Source organism: Haemaphysalis longicornis, unplaced genomic scaffold (genome assembly GCF_048455015.1).
Source record: "Haemaphysalis longicornis isolate Haplotype H1 unplaced genomic scaffold, Haemaphysalis longicornis Haplotype H1 scaffold_3, whole genome shotgun sequence".
NCBI classification, from domain to species: Eukaryota; Metazoa; Arthropoda; class Arachnida; order Ixodida; family Ixodidae; genus Haemaphysalis; species Haemaphysalis longicornis.
The window spans coordinates 221,042,097-221,068,547 of record NW_027526335.1 but is presented as its reverse complement, the minus strand read 5'-3'; the positions used below and the strand labels follow the sequence as shown (position 1 = coordinate 221,068,547).

The window sequence follows — 26,451 nt, the reverse complement described above, 5'->3', positions numbered from 1 at the left end:
GACACGCCAGCGTTCGCGGTTCACTTCGGCCACTTTGCCCTACGGCGCGAGGGCGGCACGAATGTCTTCGTCGGCGACGCCGTGCAGCAGCCAATGCTGTTTCAGCCGTACCTGTTGGCCTTGCGGGTCAATGAGGACGCACCGCCGGCCCTTCACCTGTAGCTCAGTGACTGCCAACATCCTATTCGTCGCTTCGGCACTGTTGAATGTTATCGCCCACACGTGGTTTATTTCGTAGGCTCCCAAGGCGACAACGTCGGAGAGCAAACCAATCCGTGCAAGCGCGTCCTTGAAGTGTTCGACCTTGAAAGGTCTTGCTTTCCCATCACCGTGCAGAAATAACGTGTTCGCGACAATAGGACCGGTGGGCAGTTGGGGCCGCATTTCCTGATAATCCTCGCTGTCGCTTCCGTTCGGCCTGTTTCCGAGGCCCTGCTTGGCCGCCATTACCGCTCCGCCGGAGCTCATGATTCGCACGTCCGAACGCTAGGGCGACCGGACGTAGAATGTCGGTCACGGGAAACGCTGCCGGAATTAGAAATACAAGGTGTATGATTTATAACCAGTTTACACGTTTATTTAGTTTTGGCATTTCAAGCAGCTTAGGTGACTTTGTTGTATAGCGCTCGTGCAAGAAGCATCCTCCAAATTTACACAATATCTCACGTCTAGGAATTGCATTTCTTAGACGGAAAAGTGTTCGCAGATGCGTAGTGCTGCTGACCGCTGTGCTTGTTCAGCCAGCGCAAAAAAAGTGCTTCCTGCTCCCTAGTTTTACGCTGTACGGTAAAAGTTTCAGTCGATTTTATTTACTTAGAACCTTTATTGGCTTCGCTGACTTTCTCCGCCTTCGAGTGGCCTTAGATTTTTCTACTAGCGTGCTAGTCAGCGAAGCGTCATAGGTGCGCTTGTGGAGCGACCTGGACTTGGAGCTTGATGCAGTGTACAAACTAACAAACTAAAGAAATGCACACTCTTCCATTCCCAAACGTGTCGTGGCCTAGTTTCAACTGAGCGAATCGATTGCGAGGGCCCTCGGCGGCTGGCGGGCTAAACGCTGTACCATAAACGCTGGGCCGACTGACTCTGTCGGAAGGTTGGCGAGCCTTTAAGTAGCGCAGTCATGCCAAGTCAGCTCCTTCTGACGTCACACGAAAACGCCACAGAAAATGGGCGAGAATACACAGAGGAGAAGAGCATTGTCGAATTGCTTTTTGTACCAAATAAATTGGGGTAAACGCACTCAGAGTGGTCGAAACTTGGTCTATGGTCTCCGGACTGCAATTTGCGCTAGTAATCCCGCAATGTTTACAAATCACTTCAGTGTCCCTTTAAAACATACAACTACGTGAGGGATTTTGTCTCTAACCGGTGTCAGCGACCATAAAGCTAGGGGGAGCATCCCTCGAAAACATACAACTAGGAAACAACTAGGAAATCGTGGCAAGCCGCTGTGATCGGTCTTATCCCCTACCCTTTTCAACGTCGCCATGATAGGGCTCCCCGAGAGGCTAAATAGGATAGAGGACCTACGTTACATCATGTACGTAGATGACCTCAAGTTATGGATCAACCGTGGCAGCGAAGGGCACATTGAGGAAGTCCTCCAAAAGGCCACATGTGAGGTCGAAAAATATTGCGAGCCAGTAGGGCTTAAATGCTCTGCTTAAAAATTGGAGGCACTGTTCACTGCTCCAAGCTATCTTAGGAAGGTATCTTGAAACGATTATGACATAAGGCTTAGAACCGACGTAAGACCGATACCCGCGGTGGAACTCATCAGGACACTAGGACTACACGTACAGGCAAATAGCCAAAACACAGAGACAATTACGAAACTAGACAACCGTATAGAGCAAATCTGTTGAATGTTAAAGCTATACAGTGCAGTCCACTTATAGCGATACCACATATAATGATATATCAGTTAACACGATAGGTCGACTGAACAGTCTCATTTTATGCATTGGGGCTATGGGAGAAAAAATCAGATATAACGATATGTCATCTACCGCATATCGGATACAACGATGTGCCGTCTGGATGGCATTCCATGCAAAATAATCGCAACATTTACATTTATAAGTTCCTCTGAAGCGAATTATGCCGAGACAAGACGAAAAGTTGGCGTAGGCGAGTTCGTATCTACCGGCATTGCTGCCGGCAGTGCGTCCAGCCTGTTCAAATATCCGAGAGCATCGCGAGTTGGCTCGGCGCGCTACATAGATGGCGCCAGCTTTAGCACGTTTTGCGCCTTGCGCATCGACCGCGGAGCGACTCAGAATGATAAAAAAAGGGGAAAAGCAACCCCGCGAAAAGCCTTCCACCCGCCGGTCAGTCTCTCTTCCGCGGCGATCGCGCAAGCAACGGCTAGATCATTCCTTCCCGACTTCCTGACGACAGACAGTGCTGCTTCGTTCTGCGATGAACTCACTGACAGGCAATAGTCGCGTATGTATAGTCGCGACAGACGTCAGCGTTGTGCGACGGCACCAGCGACAGCGATGAGGAAGTTGACAGCGCCTCTACGACCCCGTCGATGACCACGCAAAGTGCACACACGTCTATCGACTCGCAGATTGACTTCATGCACACCAAAGAAATGCCGCCCGAGCTTTCGCAGCAGCTGCAAGCTATGCGCACCGCGGTTGTGAAGCTCAAGCTTCCGCCGACGCAACTGCAGATTCCGGACTACTTCGGCGTGTCGAAGCCGTGATGCGCTCTTCGGAGTAAGGAATAAAGTCTTGTTTTCGAGGGCCTACTATCTACAATATTTATTCACTAGTGCAAATAGCGAATTCAAGCCTGGAGCTACAAAAGGTACGTCCGGCGACGATTTTTTTACGGCACTCCAGATACAACGATCACGGGTTATAGCGATGATATTTATAGGTTTTCTCAATATCGTTATAAGTGTACTGCATTGTATCCAACAAACAAGGTGGGATGAAGGAAGCCAACCTCCTCAGGCTTTTTGAGGCCTTCGGCCTTAGCCGGACTCTCTTTGTTGCCCTGTTCCTGAAACTCACCAAGGCACAGAAACGTAAGTTCGGCATTATCATAAGAAATGTAATCAAAAGTTCATTGCATCTTCCCTCGAACACCTCGACGGCCACGATACTCAGCCTAGGCGTCTCGAACACCCTAGACCAGGTCATTGAGGTGACCAATGCGTCGCAGCAGCAACGACTGCTATGCAGTATAACACGTCGAAGAATACTACAACGACTGGGCTACAAATCCAGAGATATTGCTGAGGACATGAAGGACCTTCCTAAGGATGTACGAAAAGAGCTAACGATATCGCCCCTACCCAGGAACATGAATCCGGCATATCGCGAGGGCAGGGCCGTCCCCCTGAAAGTCAGATACGGAGGCAGGCCGTACGTCCTATACACCGACGCCCCAGAGCACCTAAGAAAAAAGCTCACACGGAAGTCGCAGTAACGAAAGAAGGCATCCCGAACTCATGCTGCACAATATTTAGTACCGACACGCAAAAAAATAGAGGAGGCTGCCATCGCCCTGGCGCTGACAAAGCCAGGAACGAAGGTGATAGTCAGCGACTCTAAAGTCAGCCATTAGAAGTTACGAACTAAGCAGGATTTCAAACGCTGCCTGGAAAATGTTCGCGAATGCAAAAGTGACAGCCGAACAGGTGACGCTTATTTGGACGCCCGCTCATCAGGGTCTCATCGGGAACGAAAAGACACATGCGACCGCCCGTGGTCTTACTTTCCGGACGATCGCCGAGGATTCCCCAGACCGGTTTTCACAACCATCCCTCAGGGCAGACAAACTTGACAATTTTCACGAAATTACCCAACATTCTAGACTAACGCGTAAGGTACTTCCCCTGGCCAATGCACAGCTTAGCAGTACGTGAACCTCTCGCAACAAACCTCGTAGAAATACTGCATCCTGGGAGGTCGTAATGGTCACCCGGACCTCAAGCACTCAGCGCAAAGTCATCGGTCTCGCCTTCGAAGCCGCCGTGTCCCAAGGGATCCCGGCCGATGGGGATGGGGGGGGGGGTGGTGAGGAGGGCGGAGGTAACTCTCTGTGACTGGTGCAAATAAAGTTTCCTATGTATGTATGTATGTATGTATGTATGTATGTATGTATGTATGTATGTATGTATGTATGTGGTATCTGATAAAGCCCTCTGGTTTCGGTTTGTGCTAGATTCTGCAGGTTCGATGTTTCCAAGAAGAATTTAGTCGAGGACGCGGATTACTTTATAAGCCCGTCTCGCGCTGCTCGTGGAGGATCAATGTAGGAGATATTGCGAGCTATTGCGAGCGAGATATTACAAGACCACCCAGCATGACTTTTTTTTTTTTTGCCATGTGCTGATACCTGAGTACAATTTTGTATTACCCATCGTACGTCTTTCATGAAATGTTCACGAAATCTATGCCACATTGTCTTGTCCAGGCTAGTGTTCAATATCTGAGGTATCATAGCGGCAAGCATAGCTGGCGTGCTGTCAGGTATGAGTGCTCCGCTAGATGACTGTTAAACCCGTATGTAACGAAGTTGACAAAAGTTCGCAATTTTTCGTTACGTCCAGGTTCTCGCTACATGCAGGTTTTGAGTTAAGGCTCGCGGGAATAAGCAAAAACGGAGCCAAAATAGTAGACATCAGGGAAGGTGAACTCACCATCGACGAATTTATTTCACAGCGAAAAACGGTGCCTTCTGCTTTCGCACGAGATTAGGCACAACACGGTGCTCCAAAGAACGTAATCACGCATACATGCCTCTGGACACCTTTCGGCGCCTTCACGCTTTGCAAGAACCAAACTTATGCTGAAAGGGTGCCTTTTTGCGAACTTGATGCTCTTTACCGCACTCAATATTCCTGAGAGGGTGCTAGCTGGGATATTATACCATGCGGCAACATTCTGCTTTCTCGCCAGCCGAGATGGCATTTAAAATTGTGCGCTTTTCTTCAAAAAACACACCGTTTTGTTTTCTAGCAGCACCACTCATCACCGACGAACCGATGCCACGTATAGAAGCGGAGACGCGCGACTACACGCTGACAGGACCGCCTAGAACCTCAAAACTTCATTCTGGAATCGAAACCGTCTCATTCCTGGAAACGCAGGGTAGTTTGCCGTGCGGGCGAAAAAAAAAAAAAACGTGAAGGGTAGTTGCTCTTGCTAGCTGGTGTCGGGTCACGCTACACAAGAAAACCAGAAGTGAGTGCTACGTTAGCCTCTATTCTGCGTCACCATCATCATCATCATCATAATGAATTTTGTGTTTAGACAACCTCAGACGTTTTTATTGCTGCTGGTTGTTTATGATAGGGCCACTATTCGCTAAATTAGTTAATTTCTCCGGCAGATTTTTAAATAAAAGTGAAAAAAAACATTGACTTATCAGCTCACCGACGTCGTTACATCAAGCGCGATGTTTCAGTACATAGAGGTTTCAATGGGGGTGGTAATGGGAAATTGGGAAACTTCGTTAAAACCAGGAATTCGTTACATAGAGGTTCATTACATCTAGGTTTAACTGTATTCACGCACACAAAACCGATTTACAGCGTAGAGTGTAGCCGTAGCATGACCATAGGGGTAAACGCTGCTGACGCAGATGCTGTCAGCAAATTTCAGGCCAGTGGACCGATAATCAGCTCCATGCATATGCCTGTTTCGGTACGCCAGCCTGTGAGACACACCTCGCGCTTATACAGACTGGATGCACCTCACTTATATCGCGTCGGAAACGTTTACACTCTCGTAAATAGACCACATTTACGAATGGAGTGACTGCTGCACGTAAGTGCGTTTCTAGTGAATACAAACGGCTAATATCAGTCGTGAACGTGCCCCAAAAGCAGCGGAGACAGTGAGGGGCGGGCAGGAGCCTCCCGCGGCGTTTTCGAAACTTACCGCTAGGGGTATTTTAATGGTGCCTCGACAGGCAGTGCTCGAGGCGTATATACAGGCGCCTAGCTCGGAAAACAATTTTCCCGGAGCAACACAGGAGGTCTTTTAAAAAAGATAAGAGGGCCCTAGGGGCTCACAAAAATCTGCGTAAAAACCCATGTTTCACCATGGAGCTCTATTCGACGAGTTCTTCAGAATGGGCTTCGCTGTCTAGACAAACGCATTGCTGTGATGAAAATTCTGTAGACTGTAAACAAGTATGATAAACAGGGGCCTTTACTGGTAGCATTTTATATGCGCCCAAAGTGTGACACGTCAGGCGCTATAGATGTAGAAACAGATTTCTCTCGTTGAGTCACCACAGAAGTTCTTGTTCACTTAAAATGTGACTGCTTGCGAAACCGCGTTTCGTAGAGACATGACCATGGTGGAACACAAGTCAAAATCTGCGGCTGGTGATAACTCCAAGGAAGAAATCATTGGAGACATTTATGGCGGACATGTGCCAAATCGATGTTATTTCGGCAGCAAATTTTTGAAAACGCTAACGTAGAGCAGGCAAGTTTCACCTAGGCAATTGCGCATACGTGCGATTTCCGCCTTGGTAATGACGTTAAAAATATTCGTAATTCGTCTGCCAAGCCGCGCCTTTGGCAGACGCGTAAAGTTAAAACCAAGGTTGCCTTCATCACACGTAGAGTGCTACAAGGCCGGCCAGCCTTGGCGGTTGCGCGTTGGCGGGGGGAAATTTGTCTCTTGCTCTGTCTATCCAAATTAGCGCTCATATTATTTAAAATCTGTATATATGCGTGATCGCTAATCCTTTTCGCAAATACGCGGCGGTACGACATGACGCCCAATAGCGCAATTTTTAAAAAGGTCAAATGGTCAAACAGGGCAAAAAACGCTTTGACATCGCCCAACCCGTCTCCGGTATTGCACGTGCGTGGATGGGGCACTTAGCTAAAATACGAACAAGAAAAGTGTACAGTCACACTGCAATTTAGGGCACCGAACGGAGACTTTATTGTTCCCGAAGCGGTGACGGTTGCGCTGCTTCGCTGATTAGGTGACATTTCTGTGAGTTCTCCGCACAAGTCGTATGCCCGATTATAAGATTCGTCAGGTGAAAACAAAATTCTTTATAGATTGAAGGTCTCGCCGCCGCTACAGGCAACAATTAAAAAAAATGCCGCTGCTGTCACAAACAGGCTTAGATGTTCACTAACAGTACATGCAATGCTCCCTGTAAGGTATGCAGTTGATCCTTGATTTACCAAGTCACCTGGAGCCGCAAATTTTTCGTTATATCGGGAACTTAGTAACATCGAGGGAACGACAAATTTATTGCCCAACGAAAAACCTTCCTGTAGCTGGCCAGCGACGTGAAAGCGTCCTCGGCACCCTCGTTTGCCCCAGCAAATCGCCTCGGAACGTCGACGGGGTCCATCACCTGGCTTGGTGTGGGCACGGGAGCTTCGGCAGTGTCCGGATCGTTTGCATCTTCAGACCCCTCTTGCGAGCCGGAAACAAGCTGCACTATCTCCTCGTTGTCGAGGACTTCGGTTGTGTCAGTGTCCGCGTCTGCATCGGCGTTCACGAACTCGTCGAAGTTCTGACGCCGAGCAAGCTCTTCCCAACTACGCGACGCCTCTTCCTGATCGTGTTACGGGCGTGTGTAGCCCGGCGCAGCTTCGAAAGTGGAAGTGCGGAAGCTGCTTTGAAAGTGTGGAGGCAGTGTGCTGGCAGCACAAGCTCCTGCGCTGGCAGCACACTGCCAGAAGTTCTAGACGCCATAACTTTGGAAAAAACTCTTTTTCTATGCATCTTTTCTCCCGGGTTGCTTCCGTTAAATCGGGTTTGGCGGCGAAGTTTGTTTCGTTATTTCGAGTTCGTAAACGCATTAAGCGTATGGCAACTGCGGTGGGAATCCGAGTTTGGTCGTTAAATCGGGAAATTCGCAAAAATCGGGTTTCGTAAAATCGAGTTTCAACTGTACATCTGGACCGTTAGGCGATTCAGACTCATACCTGCATATGCTCTCGTGGCACATGCGCACGCATATAGATTGTGTAAGGTCTGCCTGCCATGTCTCTGTGGATTGACATTACTCAGTTCATATACTCTATCGTTAAGCCGTGCACTTGTGAATTCCTATGTTGTGCTCAGTACCCCGTCTAACTCCGTTAATTGCATCTTGAAATGCCGAAACGCTCGTCTGGTCCTCTCGTCCCTTCGTCCTCGTTTTTTGCGCGAACGTATTCCTTCGTACGTCATGAACCCACTAGTCAGCAATCAAGTCCTACAAAGTGCACAAATGGTTTGCACGTACGTACGAAGCGAGGCGCAGCACGCAACGTCCAAGTAGTAAAGACAATTTATTTAGCATGGCATCGTTTTAGAAAAGTTTGTTCAGTGTATACCGGAGAAATGTGGAAAAAATATTGACGTTTCTATAATATTATTTCGTTATCACCATCGCTATTACTATTATGATTAATAACGTTTTATTATATCCTTGTCTATCACCCGGAAATCTCTGGCGCAGGGACGTCAGCGTTCGTGTTCAAGCCCCAGCTGAACCAGTGGCTCAGCCTTCCGCCACTGCCAGAGCCCCGCAATTACCACGCCGTGGTCTACTACGCCGGCTGCATCTACGTCCTGGGTACGAAGGCAAAACCGCCCGCCGAACAACCGGGAAAGAGCACACGTTTATGTCTTATTAAGGCTCTGGATTGCATACTCGTGGTAGCAGGTCAGGGTAGCAGCAATGTGGTAGAAGTGTACTCGTCTAAAAAGGTTCGTTCTACTTGTCCTTTCCCAATGCTAGCCCTAAACAAACAAACAAAAAATCATGGACCATCTCCACTGACGTAAAACCGGGGAAGGGGCGAAGCATTCAGTGTAAAAGTGTATTCTTTGCGCCTTGGCGTTTTTGCCAATGGAGATAAAACCGTTAGGGGTAAAGTATACAGCTTTGCAGTGAAAGTCTCGTGTCTTCAAAGCACGAAGCGTTCTAGCGCGAAGCGTAAACGAGTGTCCCGGTGTTTTTTAGTACGCTTTAGGACGCGTTCGAGCGCGAGTCGTAAACGAATGTCCCGGTGTTTTACTACCGTGACTAGGTGAGACGACGGTTACGACGACGAAATTAGACGAAGATAGCCCGATCCGCTAAGGGGCGGCGCCCCTAAAATCATACAACCCCTATCAAATGCAATGCTGAACGCGAAGCTTTCTCGTGATGGATTCCTTGGCTAGCCAATTTAATACTGCGATTATGTGCCACTCTGGAGGTATGCGCCACTTTCCTAGAACGCAGTGTCTATAGTTCTGTCCGACCTCGCTCTAGCTCAGCGCTCCAGGGATGGCTTGAGTGCCGTCCGGCGACATTTGGATATTCAGGACTAGGCTAGCACGGCCTCAAGCGTCTCTTGGTTGGTGTAGGGGGGATTCTGCTTCCGGCCACCACAGTGAACGGACGCAGGATGCAGCGCTCCTCAGGAGCGGTTAACGCGGCCAATGGTAGCCGCGGAAACAGGATGTTTGCTGAAGACGATAAGGAATACCAAGTATCGCTGCTAACACTGCCTACAGGTCGGATTGTTTCTAATACTGTTTTTTTTTCACTGTGATATGCGTGCCCTCCTATATCGCGTCGAGGATTTCCGCGATACCTTGGCTGGTTTGGGATTGCTCCCCGAAGTGCTCGCCTTGGGGGCGGTCCAGATGAGTCATGTATGGGCGGTGACATTCAATTCGGAGCAAGGCGTGAAGAAAACTTTACAAGCGAAGGATGTCAAAGGGAAAAGTCGCCGCTGCCTCATCATTGATCAGGCCAACCAAGACGTGCATCTGAAGCTACACTGGCTGCTCTGCAGTGTGACTGAAGAGGATGTGCGCGTCGCTCTGGCCCCTTTCGGGAGCGTCAGCGACGTTTCATGGGAGCGCTGGCGTCTACAAGGCGTCCATGACAAGGGTTCGATGGCGCGGTCCGTGACCCTCAAGCTCAACGCGGGCGTGAGGGCTGAGGACCTGCCCCACCAGCTCCGTGTCGCAGGCGAGCTGGGGCTCGTGGTCGTGCCCAGCAGGGCCCCGCAGTGCCTTCGCTGCTCTGGCACGGGGCACATGAGGCGCGACTGCAAGGTGCCGCGCTGTACTCTCTGCCACCGCTTCGGTCACGAAGCCAACGAGTGCGTGCGGACGTACGCGGAGGTGACCGGACCGGTGGGGGATGTGTACAGAACGGAGCACATCATGGACGATGAGGAGGCTGAGGCGGCTGCAGCATGGGGGGGCGGATACCCGGTGACGGAAGACGCGCCGCCTGAAAAGAGGGCTTAGGTGAAGGAGTCGGACGCCGTCGTAGTGCAACCTGCGCGAAGTGCCAACGACGGAGACCAGTTTACGTACGACGGCGTCGGTGAGGGCCCGGGGAGCGTGGCGGGTCAGTTTCCGGCGTCGGGAACCCCTTCCCCCCAACAGGTCGTCGACTTGGAAACTGGCGGCCAGGACCAGTCTGTGGCCAAGCGGCCGCGTCAAGACAGTGTCGGGCAACGGGGAGGGGGGGACGGCTCCACACCGGTGGGGTCGGTGAGTGTGGGACCTACGTCGCCGCGCTCGAGCTTCAAGCCAAAGCATAACACGCCCTACGACAGAGGACCCATGGCATCAAAGAAACCGTAAGAACGCCATTCTTGCCTTCGCTCTTGGACTGATAAAAGTATTTTTACGTTGCCTTTGTGTGTCGTGGAAAAGCAGGGAAAGTGCAGGGCGTGTTCTAGCGATGGGCGTAACCTCGTTAGTTGTATTTCGTGGGTTTTTGGTTCTGTGCCAGGTGTCCAAGGGTTTTCTTACGGTCATGGCGTGGTTTTTGATGTGTGTTTGGTGTCGGAGGGTTTTTTATTTGTGCCAGGGAGGGGGTTTCGGGTGTTTTGTATGTACAGTCGGGGACTTAATTTTGCGAATCACGTGAGCGCGTGGCATAAGCAACCGATGCACGCTCTGGAGGCCCGGCGCCTGTTGTCGAGACTGGCTCGGCGCGCATGCGCGTCCTGTTTCACTCGCACACACGCCGATTTTCTCGCTTCCTGCAGCGGTGCTGCAACGGTCTCTCAAGCACCGCATAGCGACGCCTTTGTAGCATTCCTGTCTTCCCGATGGCACATTTGGGGCCTAACGTGATGACTGCGAGGGCTTTGGCGCAAGTGCTCCTCGCGTACTGATAAACACTTGCGCGTAATGTTTTATTTGTTTGTTTTGTGCTTTGTCGTTTATAGAAGATGAGACTAGCGGCTTGCGAACGGTGTCCCCGAATGAAGCGCGTACGAAGCACAGTCTCACGGTACTGCGCTACCGGCGACAAAATGCCAGCTATATGAATAGCGAACCTTTATTCTCCTGGTTTATTGTATAATTTGGCCACTCAACATATAACCAAGCTGAAAATATATTCAAGGGGGGGGGGGCAGTCTTACTTGCGTGTAGGGGTCTTTTTGCAGGTCACAAAACGCCGGACTTTGGTTATTACGAAAACCTTTTGAGAACACCGTGCACAACCTGCCAGGATCTCGAGATTTTCCTGGAGTTATATCGCCATTTGCTTTCTTAACCTGTTCCACTAATAGCTATATCTAGATTTCCTTTTATTTCATTATCTATCGCCGGCGGGAATATTAAAACGCTGTACATAGCCCATTCTAGTCTGACCGATTGGAACGAAAACAAACCATCATAAAACGAAACAAAATTGCGCAGAAACAGCGCAACTAGGGTCGGCCTAGCTTCTTCCGGTGTTGCTGAGTTTTTCTAGGTTTTTCTAGGCTTTGCTAAGTTCTGTTAAGTTTTGCGATGTTCTTACTAGGGTAGGCTAAGCGTTGGGGGTGAGGACAAGTTTACCCGGATTTCACAAGGCTGTTCCGGTGGGGGTATACCACTCTTCCCTTCCTTTTAGGGGAGGCGACTTCGGGGCGATACTCGGGGTTGGATCGTAGTCGTCTCAACGTTCTCGAGCAGCGACACGACGGCGTTTGCGCCGTGCTTTTTCTTGCTCCGCAGTTACCTACTTGTTCGGCCGGCCCATGTTTTGCGAGACTCTGAACGACGTGCTCGGCGCAGAGCCACTAGGCGCGGTGTGTCACCGACACGAAGGCACGAAGTCGATGTCATAGGCACAGCGACGTCACAGCTAGGCGAGACATGGCTCCGCCTTCGCAGCTGCGCGGAGGTCGTGCCGGGCTCCGCGCGCAACAGGATTTACTTTTTTGGTACTTTTTTCTTTGATAACGCCACAGGAACAAACCGAAGGTTCAACAGCTGCGTAATTACAGCACTACTAACTGCGTCTTATTCATAGAGAAAGTGCTCTTTATACTCTATTTCAATAATCGTGTTTCGGGTAGCTTATCATTTTTCGTGAGCTAAGTGCGCCCTTAGTAGGCGCTTCCCTTAACTAACTTTTCCGCAGGGGGTCGCAGTAGCACGCTTAATATTTTCTTGTTACATAGCTCCTAAATACCGTCGCTGAACAGTCCAGGTGACCTAGAACTGTAGTGCAGAAAGCGTCTCCAGGATCCCTCCAAGCAGGGCTTCTTTCTTCCTTTTAAGGCAATTCACGTTTTCAATGTTTCTATCCGAATTTCTGCTTTGAAGTTCTCCCACTTAGAGTCACAGTCGCATGTATCCTGATCAATGTTCGTGATCTTTTTTATTACTACTGTATCAAATGCGTCATCCTTCAACCATCAGCTATTCATTTTCCGTAAGTCCCAGTGGAACGTCTTCATTTTTTTTCTTTTCGCCTGCCAATCAAGTGACGAGGCAGTGGTTACTGAAGGACACAGGCGTAACATATACTCCGAGCATTCTGGCACAAGATCTAGCAAACCATAGGCTCGGTCTAATTTCGCATGGCTCGTGCTTTAAAAGTGGGTGAACTCGATCTGCGTCTTGTATTCCAATGCGCTCCCCACACCTTCAAAACCAAAACTGCCGTGATGTTATTCAGAGAAATTTCGCTTCCGTCGCGATATGGAGTACAACCTATCGCGATCGTAGCACACACAATTAAAAAAGAAAACACAATAACACAATAACCCGTTCTGTGTCAAACCACGTTCGTAATTTTTCGAAGAACACTTTCCTTTCACCGACTCTATATACTGCGCGTACGCACACATACAATCCGCCATTCTTGTGACGCGGAAATAAATTTCCAAATAACAAGGCGTCCAATCTGGACCTCAGATTCTGCACTACTACGCCGTCGCTATAACGTATTAAAATCACACAACCAGCTGATAAGCCCACCGCATGGCCTACTCAGACGTCATAATTTGAACTGAACGCGCCCACCATCCTTTCTGTGTATTTCTCGGTCTTTACGTTTGGCTCTGGAAAGGCTGCAACGTCTAAATCCCCCTCGTTGATGATTATGTGCAATTGACACTGACGTTTGCGCTCCGAAGGACCACCTCCATTAAGGGTGGCACAAGGCAAATGATGACATGAACACCGCATTAATGGAGGACGCAGGGAAGCCCCGCATGTCCCACACACGTTTATGAACATTGACCCCCCTTTCCATCCCCGAAAGAAGAAAAGACAGCTTTCCGTCCCACAAAGGTCATTGAGAGACTCCACAAACAATAAACGTTGTGGTGGCGCAGGCTTCTATTTCCGACGACCCAGAGGGTAGGCCGGGTTTAGGAAAGGGCGGTACTCAACCATGGATCACATTCATGTTGTCAATGAAGTTATAGAAAAATCCGCAGAATACACTAGGACCCTTTACATGGAATTTATAGACTATGAGAACGCGTTTCATTTCCGTACTCACCGCAGATGTGCTAGAAAGACTCGCTAGGGAATAGAGGAGACCTACATAAGGCTTCTAGAAGACATATATGAGGAATACACGAGCACGATAACCCTCCACAAGCAAACCGATGAATTCCCGATCCAGGAGGGCGCAAGACAGGGAGATACCACCTCGCCAAAACTATTCACAGCATGTCTGGAGAAGGCTTGAAAGTAGAAAACATACGATTAAGGGTAAACGGAGAATACTTCAGCATTGAGCTTTGCGGACGACTTGGTATCGATGAGTGAGACCGCAGGAAACATGCAAACAACGCTTGAGGAGCGACAATCAGGAAGCACGGCAGGGGGGCTAGAAATAAATATAAATAAATCTAAAGTAAAGAGGAATAAGCATGCGAGAAACGTCCTCTTAAGCTTAGAAAAGGCAACGCTAGAGGAAGGAAAAGAATAACTACATTGGACAGATGGTTAGGGCTCACCCTAACCATGAAAGAGATATCCGGAGCAGAAAAGGTATGGGTTGGGGAGCTCTCGGCATGCACTCACAAATAACGAAAATTAAGCTACCTGCGTCACTCAGAATAAAAATCTACAACCAGTGCATACTGCCGGTTATGACGTATGGAGCTGAAACTTGGCGTTGTACTAAACAACTAGAAAGCAAACTTAGGTCGGCTCAACGGACCATGGAAAGAATAATGCAAGGAGTAACACTCGATGGCAGGTAACGAGCTGCCTGGATCAGAACACAATCTAGAGCAGAAGGTAACATAGCTGAAATAAAGAAAAAGAACAGACTTGGGCTGGCCATGCCGTGAGGCGAACCGACAACCGGTGGAGAATTAGGGTAACAGTGGATACCATGAAATGGGTCTAGAAATGGGTCTACAGGAATGAAATAAGGAAATTCGGGGGTAAACTGGGGACTTGAGCAGCGCAGGACAGGATCGGTTGCAGGTCAATAAGAGAGGCCTTCGTCCTTCAGTGGACCTGTGTAGGCTGATGGTGATGATGATGATTACGCAGGCTTCCCCGCCGCAGGTCCTTTGTCGTACGGCGGGGTGTTGGGCTTTGGCTTGGACAACGGGCGCCTCAGCATAGCCCCGCCTGCAGTTGCCTTAATGGACTCCCGGACACGACTCTCTTCGTGGCAATCACCGAGCTAACGCTGTCGCCCGAGCCCATGCCTCCCGGGCGCCACTGGAGGATAATTACCCGGAGCCCATAATGCTGCAATACCACACAATTCTACAGCACCAGCGACTCACCCGACAAGCCTTTCCTCCTCCGCACAAATCCTTAACGAGAGAAGAAGCGACATTCTGGCGTCAACTACAAACAAACACCTTCCCGCACCTAGGAAGGCTCCACGCCATGTATCCTACAATTCACCCTTCGAACAAATGCCCTTCTTGCACAACACAGTATGCCTCCCTTTACCACATTACGTTGGCCTGCCCCGACATTCCAAACATTCCCCGAATACACAACCCAACCCTTGAGCAGTGGAAAGCTGCGTTGCTCAGCTCGGACCCGGAAGATCAGCGACAGCTGGTACGACGGGCCACGAGTGCAGCCAGAGCTACTGGGGCCCTGGAATAGGGGCACCTCCCCTCCTCAAGCAAACTACACCCTTTCCTAACCAGCGTAAAATAAAGTTATTCCTCCTCCTCCTCCTTAATGTTGGCGGCGTCACCACTATCCTCGCGTTTGAGGTCCGTCTTACGCTGTCGCTTCGTGATACGCGGATCGATAACCAAGCACCGCCGCTCCTTCACCTCGGCGTTGGCTGCCGCGAGCATGCTCTTTACGCCACTTTCTTCCCTTAAGGTCAGGACCCATGCGTTGTTCATTTGATGCAAGCACCTCGGGCAGCAATTCCAAACGAGCCAAAGTGTCCCTGAAGTCTTCGACTTGATAAGGCCTCGCACGAACGTGCGCATGAACAAAAATGGTGTTTAAAACACACCTACTTGTTGGCAGCATTGGAAACAGACGGCGTAATCCTCGGAATCCAGAACGTGGGGTCGATTCCCGGTCACGGCCGCTTTTCTGGAGGCTAAAAGCAAAGGCCTGTGTCTACGAGGTTTTGGCGCACGTTCAAGATCTCCAGGTGGTCGAAATAAATCCGGAGCCCTCTACTACGGTGTGCCTCCTTGCCTACGTGATGTCGGCACGTTAAACCCTATAATCAGGCATCAATCCTCGGAATCCTGACCGAAAAATCTGTCTCTGCGGCCAGACTTGGCCGCATACACCGCTTTTATGGAGCCAAGCACCATGCGTCCGGCCACTCGCGCGGGCGGAAGCAGACAGACCGCGCCAGCCCCACATGGCCCAAGCAGATTGCATTTGGAGGTGGGTGAATGGACGTACAAAACCAGGCACAAACAAATATGCACTGTGGGTTAACGCGAATGTTTCTTCGTACGAAATCAAATGGCGCAGGGTCAAAGTCAAAGCCGCTGAGATCAAAAGTTTAAATATCGTGAGAGTCAAAGCTCAACGAGCCAAAGTCCAAATCTCTTGAGAGTCAAAGTCCGAAGTCAGACGACAACCGAGGAATTCCTTACTAGAAAGCTTCGCGTTAAACCTTCACGTTGTTAGACTGAGGGGTTCATGATTTTTTTCCGGTAATTTCAGACATATTTTGCTTACCCTATCGCCACGTGTGACGTTAACTAAGAAAGCTGCTCTAACGGCTTAAACTCTCAGATTAACAATTTGTTCCCCGTTCAGTGACTCTTTCTTCGTAAAAACAGCAGTTTTTTGCATTTCTCCTTCGCATGCAGACTGGCCATCGTTAGTTGCCTGTGTGTGGCGACATTTAACACTTGAACCATATCGAACAGGCAGCGCAAGAAGGACGGGACTTTGGTCCCGTTCTTCTTGCGCGGCCTGTTCGATATGGTCACTATAAACCACCTAGCCCAACTTGCCATTCTTCTGTAACACTTCAAGCGTGTTCTCTTGGTAAACAGAATTCGTGATAAATGTAACACACCTTGCCGTGATTCCTCAATGTTTCGTTTATCGTGATTCCACTGTGTTCTATTTCCTTGCCGCATTTATTGAAGCACAAAGGACCTGGTATTTCTTAGCGAAGCGATGCCTCTACACTGCCTACCCACCACCGCAGGCGGCTCGCGTCCCGATGGCCAGGGCGGAGGGCAGCCGCAGCGGTCGGTGTTTAAATTTCACGTGCGGGACAAGCGATGGGAACGGGCCGCCGACATGCTGCACGCCCGATCCTGCCTGGGTGCCACCGTTGCCTTCGAGAAGGTCATCGCCGTCGGCGGGAAGGGCGAGACGGGAGAGTGAGGAAAAAAATATTCTACAGTTGGTCCGCTATCATCTTTAGAGCGAGGACTCTAATAAGCCATGTTCAGCAATGTCATTCATCGTGTCGCGATGACCTTGAACCACCGAGGTGCAAAAGTGGCAGGTGTGACGTCACGTCAGATGATCTGCTGCGCAGAGTCGTCGCAGCTTGGCTCGCTTGGAGCCCCTCTGTTTGTGTACCACGTGACTAAGCTGTGTTTCACGGCTCATACGGGTGAAGTTGGTGGCTCAGTATCCGCATGAATGGCGTGGCGGCTGGGCTGTCTGCGCATGTGCTTTCGCGCAAGCGACAGGCTGAATCTAATCGTCGAATAGCGTAGCTTTCATGAAAAACTGTGTGGAGAGTATGCAAAACCAAGACAAAGAGGCCTTTCGTTCTTTACCGCTGTTAAACCTCACAACTTTCTTTGCTGAAAACATTTCAAACGAGCGAGGACTGCGGAAAAGGTTTTCGTACAATGGGTGTACGGAAACATTTTCCAGGGAAGGGGCAAGACGGGGGGAGGCGCAAACAATGTCTGGCTACCAGCGGAACGAAGGGAGGGGAATCAGTGGGGAATTAACGCCCAATACGGTTCCATCCAGCTTTGGCGAGCGCAGGAAAGTAACGGAAGGGGGAATGCTTGACGGCGGTGACACATAAAAAACCAAGCAATTTAAACACTTTGAAGGCATGCAAAAAATCTGTGCAGGACTCGGTTTTGTGAAGATCCTGTTCCATATGAACGTGGTCTTGCCTCAAGTGTCTGCTCAGAAAGGAGCGGTGCCACGTGCACTGTCCGTTTCGGCTGGCCACGTTGGTTGGGACATTACGCCGCAGCAGGCGAGCCGAGGACGGAAAACTTTCGAGGTCTCAATCTCTCTGACCAACACTACAGCAACTCTAAGCAGAGAGAAGTTGATAGACGTGCAGGTTGCCGTAACACTCCTGCCGCCTCCACGATCCACTTTCATGAAACATCCAAAATTCATTGCGTGCATGTTCAGCGCAACGCGTGCACATTTACGTGTTTCACTGTTGTCCCCGCGCTGATTCAGTATTTTACTCTAACCGCATGCTCGAACTCGCCAATCGCCAAATTTTTGCTCACACTGATTGGTTATCTTGGGATTTCCGGTGAGGGCCACCCGCGGAAAATTTTAAAGTGTATGGCAGCACCCAGAAGCGCTTGAGTATTAATTCAATTTTTTGTCAACAGATGGCAGGCTAGTCACTGGCCCCATACTTGGCCCTGCTTGCCCCCAGCGTAAGGTGCCAACCGTACTCGGTTTGCATATATGGCGGCGATGGGGAGTTTCGCAACTGCATGTGTATATTCAGTAACTGTTGTTCCTTCGATCCTTCCACTTTCGATCCTTCTCTCCCTCTCTTCATTATACCCTTGCACACTCACCAGGATCCTGGCCTCGGTGGAGGTGTACAACCCGGCGACGGACTCCTGGGTGCCGTACCGGAACCTCCCGCGGCCCCTGATGGGCTGCGGAGTGGGCTTCCTGGATGGCATGGTGTACGTTGTAGGAGGCGTCACCTCCAAGAAGCAGGTCTTCACCGGCATGATACCCAACGAGGTCCTCTCCGATGTGCACGCCACGGACCCCAACGAGCGAACGTGCGTACCCCATGCGTAGCCGCTGCAGCCGTGGCAAACGGACCACGTCGGCGGCTCATCACAATCACCTTCTTTCGCTGCACTTTGTGACGACCTCCTTACGCGAACGAAAACATGAGAGAGGAGTAACCCCTTCACGAACTATTTTTATACAAACAAAGCATCGTTCATCGCCAAAAAAGCCCAAAGAGCAAAGAAGAATCTCATTTACAGATAACTAATTCAGGCTTTCGAAGTTAATTTGTTTTCACGGTTAAGCTAATGCGAGTGAATAATTTTTACATAGATTAGTCCCCGTGGTTATTTTTCACTTAAGATATTCATACAATATTTTAGCAATGACTAGGGGCACTAACGTGTGCCCCTTTTATGGCCACACCAAGTTGGCCTATACCAAGTTGGCCTATATCAGAGTCCTTGAATGCTTCTCTGGTCATGAAACTCCCGGCCAAGTTTTGTACGGGGACAAAGGCTACCGCGGGTGGCGCCATCGCAGATCGGAGGGCATCGGGCGGCCGCCGCTGCTCTGTAGCCAGACGGGCAGGCAGGAACGCAGTAGCAGCGTGCCCCTTCGCAGCAAATTTTTTCGTCACTCACAAAATGATGTCCATTTGAGCGGCCCACGACACGTACAATGAAAGCGCTCTGCTGATAAGCCGATGAGCGTCTGTTTTATCCTACTCCGTGGTCCGTTCCCTGCCAAACGCGCTCTGACCACGTCCCCGGCTCCCCTCCGGTCAACACCAGCGCCGCGGCGCGGCAGCGTACAAAGCTCTCCCATAGCGTGATAGCGAAGTTTCATGACCAGAAATACATTGAAGGACTCTGCCTATATTAACATATTTCCGTGCCAAAGTTACAAATGGACCACTATCGCGAGCAGCAGTCGTTTAAAGCGAAGAAAATGCTCAAATCTTGAAAATGAGCACAGCCGCCCCATACAATTTTCCTCACTACGATTTCTAACGTCATATATATTAAATGGTAAAGCGGGATGTGCTGACCTTGTCATTTATCTGATAAAGAAGGAAAATGTCACCTTAAAACAATGTCGCAGTAAAGAAGGAAAATGTCACCGTAAAACAAAGGCATGGGCCAGTTTTCTACAATTCGTATTTCAATTACGACAGTCTTTATAGGTCTGTCTGCCTTTTTGTCTCTGGATTCACCCCGGGGACAAATGTTAACCAAACTGTCGGAGGAGAAGTTATAAACAAAACGTTTTTTAATCCACTAAATCTGGTACCCCACTTAATGCTTGTCGACATTGTTCATCAAAAGTAAAGGATTAGGCATCGTTGAGGCAAAACGTCAATATATAAGTGGAACTTGCATTGTTCTTTAAATTAAAAACACATGGCTGCCTGATCTTAGCAATGACATATTATAAAAATCAAACCGTTCCACTCAATGTGAAAGCTGTCGGAAGTGCAGAACAGTGATTCGCCATAATGGGGTGTACCGCCGTTATCCGGTTACTGCTACCACCCATGCAAATAAAATTTCCCGCCTTCGCAGTGCTCGCGCGCCCCCTGCCTGAAACGGCAGCAGTGGGAGTTGTGTTCTCTTTGTGCTTTTATGCCCGCACATGCCGGCGTTGCACTGCCACATTTTGCGCAAGCGCGAGGATTGGATTGCATTGGATTGGCTTGGATTTAGATTAGATCAGGATTGGATTTCAATTGGATGGTAAGCAACAGTAAGTATAATAATCAGCTAATCCTAGACAGCCAAGAAAGCTAAGAATAACCAGCTGAACCTTAGCTCACGATATCTATATCCTGGCATAGCCGAGTTAAGCCACTGCTAAGCGCCAGCGGTTCACGAGTTTCGAGCGCGTCATCATCGTAATCATCATCAGCCTATCTACGCCCCATGCAGGGCAAAGGCCTGTCCCATTAATCTCCAATTACCGTGGTCCTGCGCCAACTGCGACCAATTTATTCCCGCAAACTTCTTGATCTCATCTGCCCATCTAATTTTCTTCCGCCCCCTGCCACGCTTGACTTCTCTAGAGATCCACTCTGTTACCCTTAATGACCAACGGTTATCCTGCCTTCACATTACATGTCCTGCCCACGTCCATTTCTTCTTCTTAATTTCTACTAATATGTCCCTAACGCGCGTTTGTTGCCTGATCCACTCCGCTCTCTTCTTGTCCCTTAATAGTATGACTATCATCTTCCGTTTTATTGCGCGCTGAGTCGTCCTCAATTTAAGTTGAACCCTCTTAGTGAGCCTCCAAGATTTTTCCCCGTATGTGAGTACCGGTAAGATGCAGCTGTCATACACTATCTTCTTCAGGGACAATGGTAGGCTGCCATTCATTATCTGCCATTCCAGCGCTTATGACTATATAAACCGCTCGGCTTTCGAAGCCTCTGGGTTACGCGCGGTGAAGGGACCGTGACAGGCTACACCGTAACGACGTGGTGATATGCTTGGTTCCAGCGAGCGAGCTAGGACCACAAGGAGAGCGCCTTAAGTGCTCTGCACTTAAAATACGCGTTTGAAACGACGTTTCTACCCACAAATACCAGAAGCGCTCACGACAAAGTGTAGACCTCGTGGCGGCATCCCAAAAACTCCAACCGAAACTAAATGTTGCAGTAGGTGGCGCCCGGGCATCAGAGCGTGGGGCAATTTAAGTGACTTCAATCCTCTTAAGAGTGGAAAAACTGCTCATCAAACACAAGACCACTGCAAAGGAGACAGGACGGGTGCAGTTTTTTTAAAGACGATAGACTTTCTTGGGCTACCTAAACCCAGAAATTTTGGTCTGTCGGTATGTCTGCCTGTCTGTCACTCGATTCAGCCACCCTGCCAAAGTGAAACGAAGTCTCCGCAATAGTCTTATATACTCACAGCCAAATCTAAACGTCTAAGTAGTCCGGTGTAATGTTCAGACTTGTCAACATTCTTGAACAAGAACAAGACATTACGCAAATATAAGACAGAAAATCAATACAAGAGATGTATTTACAGTGTTCCTTTATAAAAAATTTATGGATGCTTGAGTTTTGCGAAATCAACTGCAGAAAAAAATTACACTGTCGCCTGTTGTCGCCCACGCCACGAAAGCGTCTGGCGGCATCTTAAGAGATCAAGCGGCAACAGTTACGAAAGGGTCCACTAGATAGGTTCCACGTTCTGCTTGGAACGCACGTGGACTAGAGCAACGCGGCTCTATAAACGTTGAAGTAGAGCGCCTCGATTCACGCGCGTCTCCGCCGTACGGCAGTGGTAGCATCGAGGCACACGGCCTGGAGCAGTGAAACGCGGTAAAGTTAAGCTGACCAGAGCAAACCTTTGGCTATTTACCTTGGGAGTTGTGCGCCGCAAGAGGAAGAACATGAGAGGTGAGCGGGAACGTTAAGATAGGCACTTACTCGGCAAATGTCGACAGAGACTATCGCCTGTCGTCGACATTTCCAACGAAAGGAGCAGATACGCGGCAAATTTTTTCTCTTGAAATGCAGTACCAACTGGTCCAACAACACGCGGTACTTCAATCCTCCATCACGTTCACTGTTGCAGGAGCGATACGGAAGGGGAAGGGCGTGAGAGGTGGGCAAGAGACTAGAGGCATTTACGTGGCAAGGGCGGCAGAGGGCTGTCGTCTATCGACGACTTTTGCGCCAATTTTTTTCTTAGACGCATACTTGAGGTTCTTTGGCATTGCTGAACACAGACATACTCCCTCATGCGGGGCTTTGTATCAGTTGTGATTGCAGTCACATTTGATTGGCTGAATAGCGTTCGTGCCTGGATTAAAGGTTTAGACGAGAGATAAGGGAGGCGCTAACGCTACCCCACATTGTTAGCGCCAGCATACATATTGCCAGAAACAGTAGCAAAAATCGCAGGTAATTGGCGAAAGAAGGCGGAACAGTGGCCGTCGTGTTTATAGTTCATCTTGGTGGAAAACAAAAGCGCTCAAAAAACAGGGACGAAGAAAGGCGTAGATATCACAGCGATTACTCGCAATAGTCGTTTATTGAAAAACGTACACAAATATGCCATCCAGAGTACACGTGGTGGGATTCCGTCCCCCATTATAGAAACCATTACAAGACGTAACAGCGCCCTAGGCACATGCGACAGAAAAAGATAAAACGCACGATAAACATATAGTACCCAAAAAATTACCCCACCTTCCCGCGAGGGGAACCCTGTGGAGATGCGACGCATCTTGGGGGTTCACTTGGTGTTTCCGTTGGGTTGATTCTCTAATTGCGTGAAACGTGTGAGGAACGCGTATGATGTATTCTTTATTTCTTTGGCCGGTGCTGGAACGACCGCGGCTATGACGCAACGTGGCGCGGCTATGACGCAACACAATCCAGTTTAATCCAATCCAAATCCAATCCAATCCAAGCCAAGCCAAGCCAAGCAAAGCCAAGCCAAGCCAAGCAAAGCCAACCCAATCGAATCCAATCCAATGCCCCTCGCGAGAGGGTGTTCGCTATCGGAGAGGAAAGGGGGTGAGCGGCGGAGAGCGCAGCTCGCGCGGCGAGGAGAATGGGGGAGGGGTGTGGACGGACAACAATGACGCCGTATGGAGGGACAAGGCGAGTGAATGAGATGCAGTCGCATCTAAAACCTGAAACAGCGACACAACCCTACATAAACCAAAGCATTAGTTCCGCAACGTGTGACACAGATAGGAGTATTCCTTGTTTTCCACCAAGAGGGACACATACCAACTAGCCCAACTTTCCGTTCTTCTGTTTATGGTTCATGTTTTTACCCTTGCTTCTAGGTGGCAGCAGGTCACACCTTCGTCGGCTTGCGGGCGGTGCTTGATCTACGCGTTAGGCAAAGAGCTCCTTTACCCGATCACAAAATTATGAAGCGAAGTAAGTGTGGTGCAAACCTAAACGATTTTTTCTATGCAAGTGCAGCAGCGATCGCCATGCAGTGAAAATTCAAAAAAGCTATGGCAGCTCTAACTTTACACTTTAGGTGAATAGGCCTTTACACTATCGGTCTTACTGAAAACCCAGGACGATGACGTTGACATGCTCGCCGCGCAAATTGCCACTAATTGAAACTCCACCCGACAGGATTGACAATGCCGAAGACCATGCTTGCCGGTCTAACTTTGTTTTAATAATCGGAACAGTTGTTACTAAAGCTATGTAATGAAACCCTCCAAGTATCTCTCGAGCCAAGAAATATGGAGCGGCACAGAGCATAGGCTGGTTCCAACACAACAAAAAATGCCCTATCACCGTGCGTTTCGCACAATACATCGATAAAGAAAACGTGCTCTGGAACTTTAAGGTACAAACTACAAAATTGTCGTGAAAACGGTAAGCTTCGTAGTTACTTTTCATTCAATAGGCCAAAGTTGGAATATGCGACTATTGTATCTGATTCCCCGATAATTAACAAAACAATAAAAAAAAACTTGAGAAGACACAACGCAAGGTCATTCGGTTTATCTACTATAAGTTTTCATGGACAGACTCCCATTCAGATCTAATTCTGCCTGATAATATTCCTTCCATTGAGCAACGAAGAAAAAGGCTCGCCTGGATTGCCTATTTCTTTTATAGGATCGCAAACTCCCCTTGATACAACCCAGTTTCTCGCCTACTTAATTTCTGGACACACAAGACACCACCATGCAAACGCAATAGCTCCACACTTTGCGAGAACAGACACGTTAAAATCTTCGTTTCAAATCTTCGTTTCAGTAGCCTTTGTTGGGCTACTGAAACGCAAAACTTTTGGGTCTGTCTGTCTCGCCTTCGATTCATCTACCCAGCCAAACGAAAACATTTCTCCAACGAGACAAAGGCAAAGGGTTCTAAACTACTATATCTGGTGGTTGTGTTCCCAATTCTCCACATTGCTAGGCAAACAGAAAACACTAGGCATATTTAAGGCAAGACATCAATACATGTGATATTTGCATTGTTCTTTTAACCAAAAATATATAACAGTGTATGACAGCTGCATCTTACCAGTACTCCCCTACGGGTCAGAAATTTAAGGCTCACTAAAAGGGTTCAACTTAAATTGAGGACGACTCAGCGAGCGATGGAACAGAAAATTAGAGGTGTACCGCTAAGGGACAAGAAGAGAGCGGAGTGGTTCAGGAAACAAACGTGTGTTAAGGACATATTAGTAGAAATTAAGAAGAAATGGGTGCGGGCAGGGCATGTAATGGGAAGGCGAGATAACCATTGGTCATTAAGAGTAGGAAAGTGGATCCCTAGAGAAGGCAAGCGCGGCAGGGGGCGGCGGAACGTTAGATCGGCAGATGAGATCAAGAAGTTTGCGGGGATAAATTTGTCGCAGTTAGCAGAGGACCGAAGTAATTGGTGCAATTGGAGAGGCGTTTGCCCTGCAGTGGGCCTAAATAGGCTGATTATGACATAGCGGAATGATTTTTGAGTTAGCAAGAAAGAAATACTCTTGAAAAAAATGTTTATAACCAAAAATGGAAAAAAAATCGCTCTAGGAAATGCTCGACGTTCAAGAGTAACAAAAGGTTCGGGTATATGGCGCGAGCAGCGGAACACCGCAAAATTGAATTGAATTGAGCAAACCTCCACTGTGTTTATGGTTGGATGCGCGATAGGGGATGGCACGAGAGGGAGAAGTGGGCTAAACAGAGAATAGAAGCATTTACGTAGGAGTGGAGGTAGAAGACTATCGTCTTTTGAGGACAACGACGTGAGCAAATACGCGGCGGATATTTGCCTCGCGCTGTATCTGACTAGAACGGATTAACGGAATGATGCCCTTCGGATATTCAGTAATAGTAGATTATTTGGTTTGAACGTGTTATGGTATTGTTCTTTCTGTGGTACCCTGCCCTGTCGGAAAACCCCGCATTTTCCAGCGTTAGGGGAGCGATGAAATACGCCGGAAAGAACGGAAAGCACTGGAAAACGCCGCGCTGGAAGACATCAACGCGGGGAGGTTGCTGGAAAGCATCGAATAACACGGGGACTAAGTATTTCTAGGGACCATACGGGGATGTTGCCTTTGGAGACTGGGATTCAGACATGGCGAATGGGTCAGTACGTTCTCACGGCGCCGCTGCTTGGCTTGACACAGCAATGCCTCGCGCCGGTTACGTGGTCGACTGGTTGCAATCCAGCGCCGCGATCGACGCAGGTGCTCCGAAACTTGGCGTTTGCGGCCCGTGCGGTGCCACAAAATCCCACTTTTTTAGCCTGCGCTTCGCGGAAACAATGCTCCGTACGAGCGACGATCATGTCGTTCAGTTGCATTGCAAGCGTCTGTCATAATGAAAGTTTGTTGTATTGCTGCCATTAGCATTCCGGTCGTGTTTGAAAAAACCTTTGCTACAAATTTGCAGTTAACAATTCAACTTATCGCAGATCACGGTAATGTCGGAACATCTAAGCGTAGCCCGCTAACCAAACTAATGGATAAATAAAGCCCTTCACAAATTCCTGGGGTTCTTTGAGTGAGTTGCAATTGCATATATTGTACCTTGGACAACCTTTGATGAAAGAATCAGGCAATAAGGGTAGCCCGTTGGCAAAACGGACGCATAAAGAGCAAGCAAGACTTGCTTTTTGAGGACGTGGTGTAATTATTGCAGTTCACTTTGTGACATGTATTTTTGGGCCTTTTAGAGCCACATTGTCTCCATCTGCGTGCTGTTGTATTATTTTTTTAGCGAGCAAACTGTTTATTTTAACGCGAATCGTGTGTCCAATCAAGCTTAAATAGTGGAAACAAGATTTTAAAACCAGCTAACCAGTCGCCGCTACCGGTGTTAAAAAAAAGAA

General features: G+C 49.0%; 1 protein-coding gene across 1 annotated transcript in view; it reads left to right on the top strand.

The window, feature by feature from the left end:
* Positions 1 to 2,946: 2,946 nt before the first annotated feature.
* LOC144175721 (beta-scruin-like) overlaps positions 2,947 to 26,451 on the top strand; it is an 82,770-nt gene continuing 59,265 nt past the window's right edge. The window contains exons 1-8 of the mRNA XM_077704755.1: positions 2,947 to 3,043; positions 8,452 to 8,568; positions 9,607 to 9,960; positions 10,087 to 10,208; positions 10,386 to 10,582; positions 15,964 to 16,079; positions 16,861 to 17,038; positions 18,461 to 18,673. Coding sequence (XP_077560881.1) covers positions 2,947 to 3,043; positions 8,452 to 8,568; positions 9,607 to 9,960; positions 10,087 to 10,208; positions 10,386 to 10,582; positions 15,964 to 16,079; positions 16,861 to 17,038; positions 18,461 to 18,673 — 1,394 coding nt within the window. The remainder of the gene's footprint in view (positions 3,044 to 8,451; positions 8,569 to 9,606; positions 9,961 to 10,086; positions 10,209 to 10,385; positions 10,583 to 15,963; positions 16,080 to 16,860; positions 17,039 to 18,460; positions 18,674 to 26,451) is intronic.